General features: G+C 36.0%; 1 protein-coding gene across 1 annotated transcript; it reads right to left on the bottom strand.

Moving 5' to 3' along the window:
- Positions 1-1,357: 1,357 nt before the first annotated feature.
- LOC127621579 (desmoglein-2-like) lies at positions 1,358-18,492 on the bottom strand. The gene is made up of 14 exons (XM_052095236.1): positions 18,277-18,492; positions 14,453-14,581; positions 13,863-14,024; positions 12,288-12,429; positions 11,724-11,887; positions 10,784-10,915; positions 10,498-10,683; positions 8,545-8,903; positions 8,294-8,436; positions 7,407-7,625; positions 6,749-6,988; positions 6,099-6,226; positions 5,584-5,898; positions 1,358-2,386 (listed from the first exon to the last, which is right to left on the bottom strand). The coding sequence occupies exons 1-14, from the start codon at positions 18,328-18,330 to the stop codon at positions 1,370-1,372; spliced, it is 3,390 nt and encodes a 1,129-aa protein (XP_051951196.1). The 5' UTR covers positions 18,331-18,492; the 3' UTR covers positions 1,358-1,369.

Raw genomic sequence — 18,492 nt, 5'->3', positions numbered from 1 at the left:
TAATGGACAAAACCAGAGCATTGCTAGTGAATTACAGGGCCACTGGCTTCAGAGATGCCCAGACCACAGCAAAAGATCTCTGTGAAACAATGAATGAGGAGTCTGTGCTTCAACAAAAGAGGCTGAGAAGCACAAAGAGGCACTTTGCCTTTGAGGCAGCCAATGAACCAGTGGCTGATGACATGAAGAAACTGGAAACGGCCTACTTCAATGTTGTGGTTGACAGTGGCATCCAGACTTTGGATGACTGTTTCCAGTCTCTAGAAGAAGTCAGAGATAAATTTGGAGAGCTCCTGAACTTCCAACATCTTGACACCACACTTGGAAACCAGTGTGCACAGCTTGAGGAGACACTCACATGTGGTGATGCAGCTGACCTTGATGGGAGAGAGCTAGTGAGGGAGATCCAGAGCCTTCCAAACCTTCCAAAATCAGAAATGACAGCAATGAAGCTGCTTTCCTTTATCCACCAAAAGGAGCTGTCCGAATTGTACCCAAACCTCTGGATAGAGCTGAGAATAGCATGCACTCTTCCAGTCACTGTTGCATCTGCAGAGAGAACTTTTCCAAGCTGAAATTAATAAAGACCTACCTGAGGTCATCAATGGCTCAGGAGCGCCTAAGTGGACTGGCTATTATTAGCATCAACCACGAAGTTGGCAACCAGATGTGTTATGATGCATTTACAGATGATTTTGCCTCTAGAAAGACAAGGAAGCAGAAGTTCTGAGATCCAGGCAACCCATGGTTATTACTGAAGCCTAGGCCATTGTCCTGGCTGTGAAGAGCCATATTGGGCTATAGAGTTTTTATCTCTTATTGTACTTTTTATAGATTTATAGCCTGTTCTTTGCACTTTGTTAAATCTGCTTTATCTAGATATAAATCTGTTTTAATATATTTTTAAATAAATAATTGTGTTCCCTAAAACAATGGCTTTTTGTTTAATCTACTGCAAATCTATTCTATTCATAGGCAATGGGGGGCAGGGGGTATTATGTTTTGTTGTACTCTAGGGCTTAATTTGTGCCAGATCGTCCCATCATTGTGGGCATGATTCGTGCTTCGTGCACATTCTTTGGCTGGTTCAGAAACCCGTATGGCCCAATACACTATTTTTGTTTAGGGACCCCAAAAACCTAGGGCTGGCCCTGGCTCAAAGGCATCGGAATAGAGTTTTGCAAGCATTGATTTGCATATTCACCATGACCTATCATATGTTGACAAGAAAATTATCTAACTATTTGCATGCATGAGCTCAAACATTAGTAATACAATTATAATTTTGAAGACAACTGTTTTTCAAAAGACTTGATTTCCAATTTTCTAATCTCTGTAACATTTTTACATCTGTACTTGTGTTGTGTTGTTACTTGATACTTTGCGATGTTACAACTTTTCTCTCTTGGACAACAACTTTTTGTGATGCATTTTGGTTAAGCAGGACAGAAGCTCCACTTGACTCAATGTTACCATGAATTGACCCTGAAGTAGAGGCAAAACCCTTCTGAGGAGATCCCTGGACAACTCCAGATCCTCCTTTATTCTCTACATAAATGACACCTTGAGATCCTCCATGAGTAGATACACCTCTTCTAAGGGACCCCTGAATCATCTGACCCCCTTGTCCTTCCATGACCATGAGGCCCTGAGATCCCACGATCCCTCTCTGAAATGTCCCTTGAAGGAGTTGATTGCTCTGTGAACCCCCATCCACCATCAGCACTTGAGATCCAGACATATTACTTGTATGCAGCATTCCATGGTTGAGAGCTTGAGAAGATCCGACACTGTCTAGAACCACCATTCTCTCACCCCGATTCATGGTATTCGCCGCCATGTTGCCGTTGTTTAGCACGTACATGCTCTGTCCAAGTCCCATGGTTGGCCTTTCAGCTAGGACTACAGTGCTTTGCTGTGGCTCAATCATGTAGTACATTGGCTGCTGTTGAACAAGGAGTGTTTGAGCTGGCTGCACATTGGCAGTCATTGCAGGGCGGCTTGCTGTGATGAGCACGTTCTCAACATGAGTAGATGATGATGAAGCAACATTTGGAGCCATATTCACTGTGTTTGAAGATACAACACTGTTAGTGGCGAAATTCCCACTGTTTACAATGTTGGTCGATGTAGTCATCGTCTCCACAACAGGTTTGGGAGGGGGAGGAAGAAGAAGAGGAGCGGATTCCACAGTTGTCACCGTTTTACCTCCACATATTTTAGCAAGAGTGGTGAACTTTGGCCCAAGGTCATTAAGAAATGCTAAGTCATCGTTATCTTCGAGCAAGCTGCAGCAGCCAACAGAGCCAACAGGAGAGCCCTTTCCCTCATAATCATACACCAGAGCATTATTCTTAGCAAATCCATCATCCATTCCCCGGCTTTTCTGTAACACACATACAGCAATACATATGAGCATATATAATAAATATAAATTTCATGTATGCATTGTTGACTATATACACTCATATGGGTGTATTTAGTTTTATAAAATGGTGGTTTTTGTTTAGGTGCTGGTGATTCAGATTATGCACAAATAATTGGAAATGACTGGACACATATTCTATATTATGTATTGTTATATATCCAGAGATTGGTCTGTATTAGAATATTCACTTATTTTTTAATATGTTTAATATTTGAAAAACTTCAAATATGTAATGTGGTGTAACCAGCATGTAGGTAGCCATTTTGTTGTCGTGTGACAAATAATAAAAACAAAAATAAAACAAAACATAGAAGAAAGAACACACCTTTTGACCACCCAAACATTATTGTTTAAAATATATTATTTACAGGTGAAACTCGAAAAATTAGAATATCGTGCAAAAGTTCATTAATTTCAGTAATTCAACTTAAAAGGTGAAACTAATATATTATATAGACTCATTACAAGCAAAGTAAGATATTTCAAGCCTTTATTTGATATAATTTTTATGATTATGGCTTACAGCTTATGAAAACCCCAAATTCAGAATCTCAGAAAATTAGAATATTACATGAAATCAATAAAAAAAGGATTTTAAATACAGAAATGTCGGCCCTCTGAAAAGTATAATCATGCATATGTACTCAGTACTTGGTTTGGGCCCCTTTTGCATTAATTACTGCCTCAATGCGGCGTGGCATGGATGTTATCAGCCTGTGGCACTGCTGAGGTGTTATGGAAGACCAAGATGCTTCAATAGCGGCCTTCAGCTCTTCTGCATTGTTTAGTCTCATGTCTCTCATCTTTCTCTTGGCAATGCCCCATAGATTCTCTATGGGGTTCAGGTCAGGCGAGTTTGCTGGCCAATCAAGCACAGTAATACCATGGTCATTGAACCAGGTTTTGGTACTTTTGGCAGGTGCCAAGTCATGCTGGAAAATGAAGTCAGCATCTCCATAAAGCTTGTCTGCTGAAGGAAGCATGAAGTGCTCTAAAATGTCCCGGTAGACGGCTGCGTTGACTCTGGACTTAATAAAGCACAGTGGACCAACACCAGCCGATGGCATGGCTCCCCAAACCAACACAGACTGTGGAAACTTCACACTGGACTTCAAGCATCTTGGATTGTGTGCCTCTCCATTCTTCCTCCAGACTCTGGGACCTTGGTTTCCAAATGAGATGCAAAATTTGCTCTCATCAGAAAAGAGGACTTTGGACCACTGAGCAACAGACCAGTTCTTTTTTTCTTTAGCCCAGGTAAGATGTTTGACATTTGAAGCCCATGTCCAGGACCCGTCTGTGTGTGGTGGCAACTGATGCAGTAACTCCAGCTTCAGTCCACTCCTTGTGGAGCTCCCCCACACATTTGAATGGCCTTTTCCTGACAATCCTCTCCAGGCTACGGTCATCCCTGCTGCTTGTGCACCTTTTTCTTCCACACTTTTCCCTTCCACTTAACTTTCTATTAATGTGCTTTGATACAGCACTTTGAGAACATCCAACTTCTTTTGCAATTACCTTTTGAGGCTTTCCCTCCTTGTGGAGGGTGTCAATGATGGTTTTCTGCACAACTGTCAGGTCAGCAGTCTTCCCCATGATTGTGAATTCAACTGAACCAGACTGAGAGACCATTTAAAGGCTCAGGAACCCTTTGCAGGTGTTTAGCTGATTAGAGTGTGACACTTTGAGCCTACAATACTGAACCTTTTCACAATATTCTAATTTTCTGAGATTCTGAATTTGGGGTTTTCATAAGCTGTAAGCCATAATCATCAAAATTATATCAAATAAAGGCTTGAAATATCTTACTTTGCTTGTAATGAGTCTATATAATATAATAGTTTCACCTTTTAAGTTGAATTACTGAAATTAATGAACTTTTGCACGATATTCTAATTTTTCGAGTTTCACCTGTAGTTACTATTAAAAAATGACATTTTTTTTTTCATTTTATGAAAAGGCACATGTTGTTCAGGCCGTTTGGTGTAAACCTGAGAAAACCTCTTGATTTTCGTGATTTAAAATTTCACAATATTTGTTAAAAATGTAGTATTTGTCAAAATTACCTCACAAAATAGGTCTGAAAACTTTTTTGAAATGAATGATTATGTTGTGTGTATTCAAGGAGCAAGGAAAGTATTTTAATATCCTTCACTTGATGGTTACATCACATGACATTTAAAATGTTTTTTTGAAAATGCTATGAAGGTTTTGAAAAAAATTGTGAAACCAACATGGACTCAAATATTACATTTCTACGAACTTGACGTTTAAAACTTGATTTCTTTTAAAGATTTCTCATTTTTTCACCTCTGACAATCTTATATATATATATATATATATATATATATATATATATATATATATATATACTGCTCAATTTAATATATAAACAATATAAATTATTTACACCCACTGAGAACTTTATTTGGAAAACCTGTACACCTACTCATTCATGCGATTATCTAATCAACCAATCACTTGGCAGCAGTGCAATACATAAAATTATGCAGATACGGGCCAGGAGTTTCAGTTAATGTTCACATCAACATAAAAAAATGTATCTCATTGATTTCGACCTTGGCGCCAGATAGCCTAGTTTGAGTGTTTCTGTATCTGCTGATCTCCTTTTTTTTTTTTTTTAATTTACTCAGAATGGTCACAAAAACATCCAGTGAGTGTCAGTTCTGCAGACAGAAACGCTGATGAGAGAGGTCAGTGGACAATGGCCAGACTGGTTCGAGCTGACAGAAAGGCTATGGTAACTCAGATAACCGCTCTGTACAATTGTAGTGAGCAGAACCTTGAGGCGGATTGGCTACAACAACAGAAGACCATGTCAGGCAATTTATAAGGACCATAGTATTCCTTAAAATGTTCTCAGTGAGTGTATATATATATATATATTAGGGCTGTCAATCGATTACAATATTTTATCAAATTAATCACACGATGTCCTGATTAATTAATCGTGATTAATCGCATTTACAAATATTTTCTGAGAAAGCCCCTCATATAACAATAATTCAATGTATAATGATGAAATAAATATACATAGTTATCTTTAAATATAAAAACATTATATATATATATATATATATATATATATATATATATATATATATAATAACTTCAATGTATAGATATTTACAAACCTGTGAATAAAATTCATCCAAGAACACATCAGATAAAGCCATCCCGTCAAAATTGTCACCCATTTCTCTCGACACAAAGTTACCATTCATTTGTCGAGCCATCGAATCCATATGGTTAATTTCCATTTCATTGTAGCCTCGGCCAACCACTGTGGATGTGGACTCCTGGAAGCACGATGCTCCACCATACATAAAACCACCACCATACATGGAACCACCACCCTGCATAGCAAGCACACCATGGCTAGCACTTGCACCCCCTTTTATTCCATAGCCGTTCTGTCCATCAACCTCAGATGCAAGCAATGGAACGTCCTGTAAGAGAGAAGGTTTTAATTATTCATAATGAGTTAAAAGTCTTATAGCAATGCTAACATCTTAATCATATGTTGTGTCTGTTCTACAAAACAATAATTTTTATGTATGTTTGTCTTGTTTTTCAGAAAAAGTCTAAATATCTTTAAAACAAGATGAAATATGTTATGTAAATCAGTTAGAGGAGTTAAAGTTCTTACCCTGTCCTCTCCCTGGCCCTCGGTATGGTAAGCGATGAGATGCTCTTTAGTGTCAAAGGGCATCTCTGTGAATCTTCCTGCCATTCCAGCTGCTCCACACTGACAGAGCAGCAACAGAAGCGGGATGACTATAACAGTGGAGAAATTCATTTATTTTAACTCCAAACTACAATATTCAACATAATATGTCTGATAATTGCTTGACTAAACTGACTGCAAAACGGGATTGGACACAAGAAAGTTAAATTATGAATGATTATTAAGAAGACAACACTGTTACTGAGGTTTGTAATGAGTAAATAGCTGAGGGGGCCACATAATTTTGATCTTTTGAAATAAAAGAGATGTACTATGAAAACATACTTTAACATTTACAACTCAAAACATCCTCCCTAGCACAAAAAGGGCATTTATTAAAACTAAGCTGAAAAAATGACTATTCTGAACTTCCGCCATTTTATGAACTCATGTAAACTACCACCCGCAAATGGCCGTAGAAAACTAAATGATGACCGCTTTTTGGTGCAAGGAAAAACATTACACTAATACTAACATTATATGTGGACCTCATAGAACAATCTGATAATAAATACAATGATATAACCCCTTTAAGTTACTGGAGAAGTCTGAATTAATTTCATATAGCTTACGCAATAGTGCAAGTATTCCCAAAAAGAGCAGGCCAATTCCAGCAGGTCCAAACTTGGAGCTCTTCTTAACGCCATCTGTTCCTGTTCTGGAACAAGCACCCTGGTCTGTACAGGTACACACTTCCACTGGCAGCTTCTGTTTTTCTGGACATGCAAGCCCCTGCTGGTCCTTCACCTCCACTGAAAGCTCGTATTTTCCAGGCCACAGCTTTTCATGGGCCCTAAAGATGGCAGTGGTATCTGGTGAGAACAAGAACAGAAGAGTTTAACTACAAAGTCAGTGGTAACATCCTGTTAAAAAGATATCTGACTAGTAACTATTTACATTTTGACCATATTTTGATAAATGGGAAAATGCCTACAGTAGTTTTTAAACTTAAAAGTTGTGTTTTATTTAGTCAACATGGCTAAAAACACCTGCTTAGACCAGCAATTATATTCATGCTGGCTCAAACAGGTTTAGGGTTTTATAGTGCTGGTATAGCTGTGGGGGCAAAAATGAAAACTTTGCTTAATCATCAATGATATAAAAAATAACCTGATTGAATGATTGAAACAAAAACTTGCTAAATGTTCAGATCAGTGAAGTCTATTGTGGACCAAAAAAGCTTTGGTGGTTGGTTGTGTGGGTCATCACACATTAACTGGACACACATACCATTGAAATGCTCAATTGTCCACTTTCCCTTAGTATCTTCTGGGACACTGAATGTGAATGGAGCTCCATTGGGTGGGGCATCTTCATCTACTGCAGTTACAAAGACAGCGTCCTTGTCAGTGCACAGAGTCTGGACTTGGCTTGACAAAGTGGGGCAGTGGTCATTAAAATCCTCTACTTGGATGGCAATAGTGCCTGTTGCCGTCTTAGAAGGCATATCTGTACAAAAAATGACAAAATAAAATATATCTTTAAATGAAATATATATATATAATTATTATGACATAACATCAAATAAAGTATAAGTAGATGGTTAAATGTTGTACATCATTGGCCTAGTGTTATTCAGTAACTATTGTTGAATGTGAAGGTGGCGCCACCTTCAGGGCAGGTTATGTACCTACTATGGCCTGTTCAACTAAATTTTGAACAATGCCACGCATTGAAAGGACCATTTGAAAATAAATCAATGGTCAACATGCACGGCCTTGAGTGGCTTATCACTTTCATTAAATGGTGGCTACGACAATATGAGAAAAGACATCAATTATCAATAAATAATAAAATAGATTAATATTAATAATCAGAATAAATAATTATTTCACCAAGTAATATAGTTCAGCCTGTAGGCTATTTGGAATTGCAAAGTAGACTAGGTATGTGTTTATCAACATTTTAAGGCTCCTAAAATCAGAATTTAGAGTCGATCCATTTAATAAATGCACATTTGGTGGTGAAAATAACTACTACTAAGTCACTACAGATATAGCAGATTTTTTTTTGGTCATTTAGAAACAATGCCTTACATTTATTTTTATTTTTTTCAAAAAACAAACAAAAAACAGAATGACTTTTCTCTCATTACTTGTTTCATGAATGAAACTTGCCATTAGTTATGCTGAAAATCTTGGCAATGTAAGTTCCGTTGACTAGATGCTTGGACTCGCGGTCAGGAACTTTGTTCATTTTAATGGCACCGGTCTTTTCATCAATGGTCAGCCAGTTATCTGGGTCATATCCTTTAGCATACCTGAAGGAAAAGAGAACAGAGTTGTTTCAGACTATCTCTCACTGATTTTAAAAGAAATCTGCATTTAATTACTTTTTTTTGGACAGAACCATTTCTATGTAAACTCACCGTACATTCGTAGCTTCCTTTCCTGTGTCTGTATCAATGGCCGGGTACCTTGCGATTATCTCATTCTTGTTAAATGTCTTACTATCTTCTGAGATGGGGATGGCCTTTGTTTGGGGAATGAACTTGGGTCCCTCTGGCTGGTTTTTCACCTTTACGATCACATGGTAGATCGGACTGCTTGATAACCATGTCATTGCTCCACCACCACTACTACTAAATCCTCCTCCTCCTCCTCCTCCTCCACCACCACCATCCACATTTATTCCTTGATTTCCTCCAGTCACAGATGAGTGGAATGGTGCATTGTTTTCTATACCGATGCCAAGGTTTAAGTCTTTTATATCCTCATAATCTACAGACTGCAAGAAGAATGGACATTAGACACTTTCTTCAGGTAAATGGCTGAGAGTGTACAAAATTTGTTAAAATACTGTACTTATTCCTGTAAATAATGAGTAACCTTTTCCTGCGATCGAAATAACATCTAAATAATGAGTTCGGGGCAGGACTATTTGTATCTGTATGTATCTGTATGTGTAACCAATGGCAGATGGGATATCATAACTTTTGCTATTTCATTTGGTGACACCAGTGGTGCAGAAATAGCTCACCTTAAAAATAATGTCATAATTTCCTCACCCTTATGTCGTTTCAAACCTGTATTACTTTCTCTCTTATGAAGAACACAATACAACGTTCAAATTCAAAGTCTTCTGAAGGCATACGATAAGTTTTGGTAAAAAAGACAATCCAACATTTAAGACATTTTTCAGTGAAAATCTTGAATTTGTTAGAGGAGCTCGTTCAAAGTGGCACGCATGTTCTTGCAAGAAGTTGTGTTGTTAAACAACTAAAGTTTATGCGTGAACCTGCATATGACTTAAAGGTATAGATAACACAAAAATGAAAATTCTCTCATCATTTACTCCTCATACCATCTGATATGTGTATGACTTTCTTTCTTCTGCAGAACCCATACAAAGATTTTTAGAAGAATATCTCAGCTCTGTAGAGCCATAAATTGCAAGTGAATGGTGATCAGGCCTTTGAAGCTCCAAAATGCAGATAAAGTCAGCATAAACATAATCCATCAGACTCCAGCAGTTTAATCCATATATTTTGATGCAATCCAGTTGGTTTTAGGTGAAAACTGTAACTGAAATGTAACTGCTTTTTCACTGTACATTTTGAAAGCACTCTTCTTGGCAATCATGATTTCAAGCTCGACTACACTTCCTGCAGTGCCATCTAGTGCTCTGCGCATGTGTCAATCACTGGGAAGTGTAATCGAGCATGAATCCAAAAGACTGCAATGGGAAAATGTACAGTGAAAATAATGAGTTATATTTTGGTCTCTTCTCATCCAAAACCAACTGGATCGCTTCACAATAGGAGTCGTATGGATTACTTTTATGCTGACTTTATCTCCTTTTTGGAGCTTCACAGGCCTGATTACCATTCACTTGCATTGTTTGGGCCTACTGAGCTGAGTTGTTCTTCTAAAAGAAGAAAGAAAGTCAAACACATCTGGGATGGCACGAGGGTGAGAAAATTATGATAGTTGGGTAAACTATCCCTTTAAATTTCCAGATGTTTCTCAACAAAACTGAATAAAGAGTTGACTAAATCCGTATTCCAAAAACTTGTAATACGACGCAACGTATGGACTATTTTTATGATTAGTTTTTTGGGTCCTTTTTTAAGCTTTTTTAGCCATTTGCTGCCATTGTTTAAAAAAAAAAAAAAAAACGCCTTTGATATTCATACAGCATCTCCTTCCACATAAGAAAAAAATTCACACACGTTTGGAACGACATGAAGGTGAGAAAATGATAACACAGTTATAATTTTTGGGTTAACTATTTCTTTTAAATGCTATAACAGTTTCTGGAACAATGCATATTGTAAAAAGTGGCAAAAAAAAATCCAAAAGTAACAAAACACACTGCAAACCTTGTCAAGCATCAGGATGACCTCATTGGTCTTGTCGTCAGTGTGAATGCTGAAGTATCCTGCCTCATTGCCTGAAACAATATTGCACTTTGCCACCCAGTTATCTGTGTTCTCAAGATCAAAGTCAGTCGCTTTAAATCTCATCACCTCCACATTCTGTGTGTTCTCTTCAATACTGCCTTCAAACTAAGGAGAAGGGGAAAATAAATAATTTTAAACCATCAGATTCCAAGCATTCACATTGCTGCAACAACAACATACTAAAACTCTGTAGATATTAACTTACAGGGCCTTCCAATATAGGCACGTTATCATTGACGTCATTGATCTTGACTGTGACTGTGCCTGTGACAGCATTGCCACCTGGAGCACCATTCAGGTCAGAGGCTTTGACTAACACAATATACTGATCAACTGTCTGCAGGGAGAGATATTGTGTAAACAAAAGGGTGGAATAATTTGTGCAATCCATTTGCTCTATTCACTCAACAAAACAGTAATTGTGTCTATACACAACCCTGCATTGTTCATGTAAACATTGAAAAAATAAAAGCCCACATGGGGTAGACCATCTGGACTCTACATAAAAAAATGGCACATGATAACAGCTGTAAATAAAGAAGTGTTAGCTATTTAAAAGCACTAACATGTGGTGTCTCTGGGTAAATAATGCATAACTTGTCAAAGGACTTTCTTTTAATTAACATCAAGATTTTAGGTTAAAATTAATATGAATGTATAAGGGAAAGTGTATCTCTTATGTCCTGAAACTTGTCACCATTTCTTTCATGTTTATCAACATTTTGAATAGCTGGTTTGCCAAAACTTTTTCATTTTAAAAATACAAATATTCAGTGTAGTCTTTCATTAAATTTGACTGCATAAAAGATGCATGAATGCATTGGTACCTATAGAAGAATTAGCAAAATGGTGTTTAAAATTTAGCATGTCACACTGCAGGATATGTAAACTTTCCAAAAGTATTTCATGTCAGCTACCCCTATATACTATGGAATATAATATAACACATTGCATAATAGAAACACACTGGCTAACATGTAGTTATATTTACATTTACATTACATTTTAACTACATTTACATTTAAGTTGACCAGAAATGAAAATTCTGTCATCATTTACCCGCTCTTATGTTGTTCCAAACCAATTTGACTTTTATGACAGAATTTCCATTTTTCCATAAACTAAACCTGATTGTGACCTCTCACCTCTCTATCCAGGTTAGCACTCTTAACAGAGACTATTCCTTCACTGTTAACTGTAAACATTTGTTGCCCTTCTGGTTGCTGGCCAACAATCTCATACTTGATTTGAGAATTGGGGTTTCCTGGCTCATCAGCATCAGAGCAATCAATCTTCATCACTTGTGTACCTGTGAGTTCAACAATTTTAGGCATTTTCTGCTGCTCCTACCATTATGTGTATTGCTCAATCTTTAAGTCACATTTCTCTTAAAGGTATAGCTTACCCTAAAATGAAAATTATGTCATCATTTACTCAACCTCATGTTGTTTTAAACCTGAATGACTTTATTTCTTCTGTAAAATGCATAAGGAGATGTTAGGCAGAATGTCACGCTTCATTTTCATCGCATCTTTTTTCTATTCATTGACAGTGAATAGTGTTTTAGGATAACGTTTTGCCTAACATCTCAACTAGAGAAAGAAAGTCATACAGGTTTGAAACAATATGAGTGCAAGTAAATGATGAGAATATATTCATGTTTCATGGAGCCTGTTGTTATGTTTCAGTGATGGTGTCAGATCAGTTACCTGGAGGGCTGAGCTCATCTACAGAACCAGTGACCAATGGACCAAAGATTGGAGGATTATCATTCTGATCTTTCACCTTTATCCTTAGACCAATTTCATTCTCTGCAATTTGACCATCTGAAAAAGTGGCTAAGCCTGTAAGCTATGAAAGTTAAAAAAGGGTTAATTGTATGATCAATTTCCATTATCAGTAAGCATTAGTGTAAAAGCCACCTTTTTCATCATCAGTATTGGGTATAATCTGATTACAAAGAAATGAATTACTTTATCTAATAAATTTAGTCAAAAAGTATTGTAACATTACACTTAAAATTATTTTAATCAGATTACAATTACTTGAAGTCAATTAAATAACTTTTTAAGTACATTATTTGGGTTACACATATATCTTCAAAAATATTATTTATGTAAAATAAATTTAAAAGCAGTGTTGGGTGTTAATTTGTTCCTGTAATCTAGTTACTTTTTAATTTAATTTAAAATGTATTCTTGTAATCCAATTACAGTTACTGACTTTCAAATAATTTAATTACTTTTAAGTACATCAAGGGTTATGCTTATTTGCGTATAATGTAATATTTATGTTGAAAACACGAATTATGGCCTGTAAACAAGTCACTGTGAAGTAGATGTGAGTTGTTGAGTGTGTGACTTGTGTATAACAATGAACAAGAAATACAGACATTATTTTAAATTGTTGAGTGGAAAACTGTTTTAGAAAGTAACTTAAAGTTAAAGTAATTAGTAATGTGATTACTTTTATATGATGTATTTAGTAAAGTAATCTGACTATAATTTTATAGAAATAATTAGTCATTTGTAGCGGATTACTATTTTTAAGTAACTTACACAAAACTGTTTATATCATGAATTATCTTAAAGGTGCTGTAAGCGATTTTAGCCGTTCTGCTTCCACGATACTGAGCCGTTGGATTAGCCATGCCTCCTCTTTCCAAAACCCCTCACTCCAAAGATAACAAATTAACTTTATTGAGACTGACATTATGCAGAAATGGCTGTTAAAAACCGCAGCAGTAAAATAGCACCCTAAACTGAAAACGGTTATGAACAACATGGCTTAAAAATGGCAGTAAGTCTCAATAATTTGCTGCAACCACAACACTATGAGTGCAAAATGATTGACAGGTCGAATGCGAAACATTTTGTTTGCTTTTGTTTTCTTTTCTTTACAGAGTCTAGTGCTGTCACAGAGACAGGTGAGATATCTTAAAACACTTATTTCAGTAATATCTCTCAGGGAGTAGGACATTTTTTTGCATACCTTTCTATGAAAAAAATCACTTACATAACTTTTAATATTTACATCTGTTTGCATTTCTTTGACAGCTGTAGGACATGCATCTCATACCGAGATCATTTCGAAACATTTTTTGAATTCGTTGAGTGGAAAAACAAAAACCTTTATGTGAAAAGTTTTTAAAAAAAAGTAATGTAATAAATAATGTGATTTATTTTTTGATGAAGTAATCAGATTAGTAATTTGCACTTGATTATTTACCCAACACTGATCATCATCAACATCATTATTATAATCATCATGCCCATTTTACTTACATTGTATTGCTGGATCTTCTCTCTGTCAAGCAACCCTGTTATTCTCACATATCCAGTTTCAGGATTCACTACAAATAAATTGAATGGCTCCCGGTCTGCTCCGATGCCCTTTAGGGAGTACCTCACATTCTTCCCTTGGAAGTCATCCTTATCTGAGCGAATCTAAATGAATTCAAAAAGCATGTCTTAACATAATGTATTCAAACACAGCAAGTATCTCGGCGATTCATTTCTTGTCATTTTTTACATTAATGATATATTGTTTAATGTTAAGAGTATTAAAGTGATAGTTTATCCAAAAATAATCAATTCTGTCATCATTTACTCGATTCAGACTTGCATCCTCAGTGGAACAAAAAAGGCAGAATGTTAGCCTGAATCACCAATTCACTTTCATGGCATCTTTTTTGTATAATAAAAGTCAACCGTGACTGAGGCTGACATTCTGCCAAACATCTACCTTAGTTGATTAAGTAGAAGAGAGAAAGTCATACCGGTTTAAACAGCATGGGGGTGAGAAAATGATAACAGCATTTTTATGTTGGGTGAACTATCTCTTATCTACACGTTTAATGCTGAGAAAGGCTCACTTTTGCAATGAATTCTTTCTTGGTGTAATCTACATTCTCCTCTAGGATTTGGGGAGGGATGATCCATTCTCTCTTTTGCCTGTGGAGGGCCACAGAGTGTTGAAATCTTCCTTCCACCTCAAACACATGCTGCAGCGAAATAGAAATGCAGCTTTTGTGAAGACAGAAACATTGAAACTTATTATGTCTGTTTTCTCAGCTTTATGTTTCACAAGGGGAGAAGAAAGATAGAGAGAGACAGAGAGCATTGCTCATGCATTTATTTGTTGGTTTGCCTATAGTGAAATTATTCATATCAACAGACACAGTGTATATGACACATAACATTTTATAAATGAAGGTGGCCAGTGAAACAGTGGGTTAAAAATTATTTATATAAACCTTTCAAAATATTAGCAACTGCAGAGAAAATGGTCACTTTAATTCACTTTAAACATGGTGTCAGAATATGTATGTTGTACAACTTCTACTTCAAAAATCTAAAAATATGAATAAATATTTAGCCCAAACTATCATACTTTCCATTCAACTTAAGATCACCTTAACCAGACATCACACAAATAATATAAAGAATGTGCAGACACACAGTTGTGGTAAAATTATACAGTAGATTCCCATCTCTCTCTCACACACGCACACACACGCCCTTCTGTTAACGTTAAATTCCTCTTTAATGCCAAGGTGAGGGTGTGGGAGAAACATAATGAAGTTTCTCTAAATTGTTCCGCATCGATCTTGTCTTCCACCAAAAGTAAATACCTGTCTTGAATGCTATTTTTAATAATGTGTATGTAATTTGAACTTTTTCAATCTCAAAAATGCATTTTACACATTTTAATGTGTGGAGCTTCTGTAGTTTGTCAGATCTGCTACAAGTGTTTATGGTGATTCATGGAGACATCACTTTAAGGGTTATTAAATAAGGTTTGGTACATGCATACCCTCACTGAATAAAACGGAAAGCAGCGCTATTGAATCTACTACAACAGTAACACATCAACCTAATACATTTATGTTTGAGATGAGAACATAAAACGTGTAAAGTCCAAGTAAAATTCAACACAGTATTAAAAAGTGATATAATTACATTAATATGAAATGATCAAATTGATTCAGAATTCTAATGTATATTGTGTTAACTCAAAACAATTTTTTTTATTGCCTTAGCTAATCCAACACAATTCTATAGAATTTGTTCTCAACTTAATTTAATTGTGTATAATCCAACTATGTTTACTTAATCCAATTGTGTTGGGACTATGTGAAAAAGATTTGTTGCATCAAAGTATTTCTGAAACGGGACAGGAGATTTACATTTCCCAGCATGCTTTGCATGAGACTGGATTGGGAGAGTAAATTCTGAAATTAAGTGTAATGTTAATGTATTTCTACACAAAATGAAAGAAGTAAGGGACTTGTTAGTGTTTAATGTTCTATTATGTTGGAATTTAGAGAAGTTTCTGTCATGGCAGATAGTTTTCAGTGGTAACCATTGTGGAGAAGAGTGAAGCTAATGGTTAGGTAGAGGATGGGTGATTTACAACATCGCACATTGCTGAATAATATGTGTACATTATCATAGTCATGAAGCAAAGACTGAAGAATTATAATCATATAGACTTATTGAGGATCAGTAGACCCTCAACAGCACAATCCTTGTCATACTGAACAAAACGACATGTTTAACATGCTAATGTGTATTGTTGTTAGCTGCAAGCTGTTAATTTGAGTAATTAGGACAGACCTAATTTAAGAGAGATTAACTTAATTCCTTTGGGTTTATGCAACACAAAACATTTAAGTAGAGCCAACATTTTCATTTTGCATTAAGGAAACTCATTTTCATTATGATGTCCATAATTGATTAGCGTAAAACCAACAAAACGTGTTTTTTGTTGGTTTACAAAGAGATGGCACTTAAAGTCTAAAGGCCCATTCACCACATATACAGTAGAATTTTAAAAGGTAAAACAAACCTTTGAATTTGTAACATATTGTACTGTAGAAATACAAAGAGCTTAAAAATAGGCAGTGAACAGTTAGAAAGAAATCAATAGTTTCACTTTATATACTTTATAAGATAAAATTGGCATATTCTAGTAATTGTAAATTAGTATTTTTTTATTAGCAATTTTTGAATTCTGTAAATTTTAATCCAAGAGGAAGATTCTACTAGCCTATTTTATCATTCTAATTGCCTATTTTACACTATACTTTGAAGGAATATTCCTGGTTCAACACAAGTTAAGCTCAATCGACAGTATTTGTGGCATAATGTTGATTACTACAAAAATATATGTTTAGACTAGTCCCTCCTTTTCTTTAAAAACAGCACAAATCTGAGTGAGGCACTTACAATGGAAGTGAAACGGGACAATTTTTTGAAGGGGTTTAAAGCCTGAAATGTGAAGCTTATCATTTAAAAAAAAATACATACATTCTTCTGTTAAAACGTGTGTATTATGTGAGCTGTAAAGTAGTTTTTAGGGTTGCTGTGTTACGCCGTCATGGAAAAATGATAGTCTTTTGAGATAGTCTGTACTTTAACATGTACGGATTGGCCCCATTCACTTGTAATTGCCTCAATGGAACCCAGATTTTTAAAGCAAGTCAAAATTCATTTTTTTGTGGTAATTAACATTATGCCACACATGCTTGTTGATTGACCTTAACTTGTATTGAATACAGAATATCCCTTTAAACACACACTCTAATACTCGCACAATGTGTATGGAGTGTTTACACAGACATCGTGTATGCAAAATATCAAAAACAAAAGTGAAAACAATCAAACTAATAAAAAAGAACAAGCATGTTGCTACAGGGCACAACTGAGAAACAGGCAAAACACAGGCAAAACTAAGCCCTCTAGAACAAGAACACAGTGTGTAGACATTGCCTATACTCACAGAGACTGCTGTGCTCTGCTTGAAGTGCTCTTTAGGTACATCTCTACCCAGTAAACATTGAAATCCTTTACTGAGATTCAATTATTTGTTCATTCTTACTGCCAATATAAGTAAAAGGAATACAATTTCTAGTCCTATGTAGTAAATAAAAATCTGAATTTTAAGTGTTGCGGCGAAGAAAAATGACAACCATTCACTTTTGATTGATGTGCCAAAGGGTGGGGATTTCGACACACCTAAAAATGAATAGACTAGCCTAAGTCTTGCAGATCCAGCTTGACTGCTGTAGTTTACACCAGACAGAGCTGGTTCTGAAATTACCTTAAACCAATCTTACCATGGTAATCATAGTTTCGCCAAAAAATAAACCATAGTTACTACAGTTAATGTTACTGCTGTAAGGGTAAATCCATAATAAATTACTGTAATATTGTACATCTCCTCAACAGTATACAAACTTTCAGAATATCATTTGTTTCTGACAGTGTTGGCCACGCAAACACAGTTGAAATGAAATTATATTAACTTATAGACTACATAACATGCCCACTAATGATTACCATGGTGACAGTTTATAAAGAGACGGACAATAGAGCTGAATTCCCCTCCGGCATTTCAACGGTTACAGGCAGACACAACTCACAGACACAACTCAACTCGGTTTCACAACTCACTTTCACAATAATTTTACGAACATGATTATTATTACGCGAATCCATGTAGTAGAACAAACAGAAAACAAACCGCGAAACATATAAAACAGCAAGCAGTATAAATATTGCGTGGGAACAAAACACTTGTTTCGGTTCCCGAACTCATCCTTTCAAATACACAAAAGGCTGAAAGACAAAAACGGAGCAGCATATATTACGAACACATGTCAACATATACATATTAAAACATGTAAACACTTACCGATAATCCAAAACAAAATAGAAAAGCGACAGCAGGCGACATACGCCGGGCCATGTCCAGATAAACACACTTTATTTCCTGGTCACCTGAGATATGCTTCAGTCACCCCCAACTTATACAACTTTTTAATATCCGAATGAGGCACGATGTGTGTTCTCGATGCGTTATGGTGGAAGACAAGATAGATGCGGAACAATTTAGAGAAACTTCATCATG

The sequence above is a fragment of the Xyrauchen texanus genome, chromosome 28 (genome assembly GCF_025860055.1).
Source record: "Xyrauchen texanus isolate HMW12.3.18 chromosome 28, RBS_HiC_50CHRs, whole genome shotgun sequence".
Lineage (NCBI taxonomy): Eukaryota > Metazoa > Chordata > Actinopteri > Cypriniformes > Catostomidae > Xyrauchen > Xyrauchen texanus.
Note: the sequence above shows the minus strand (reverse complement) of the source record. Positions and strands in the feature narration are given on the sequence as shown.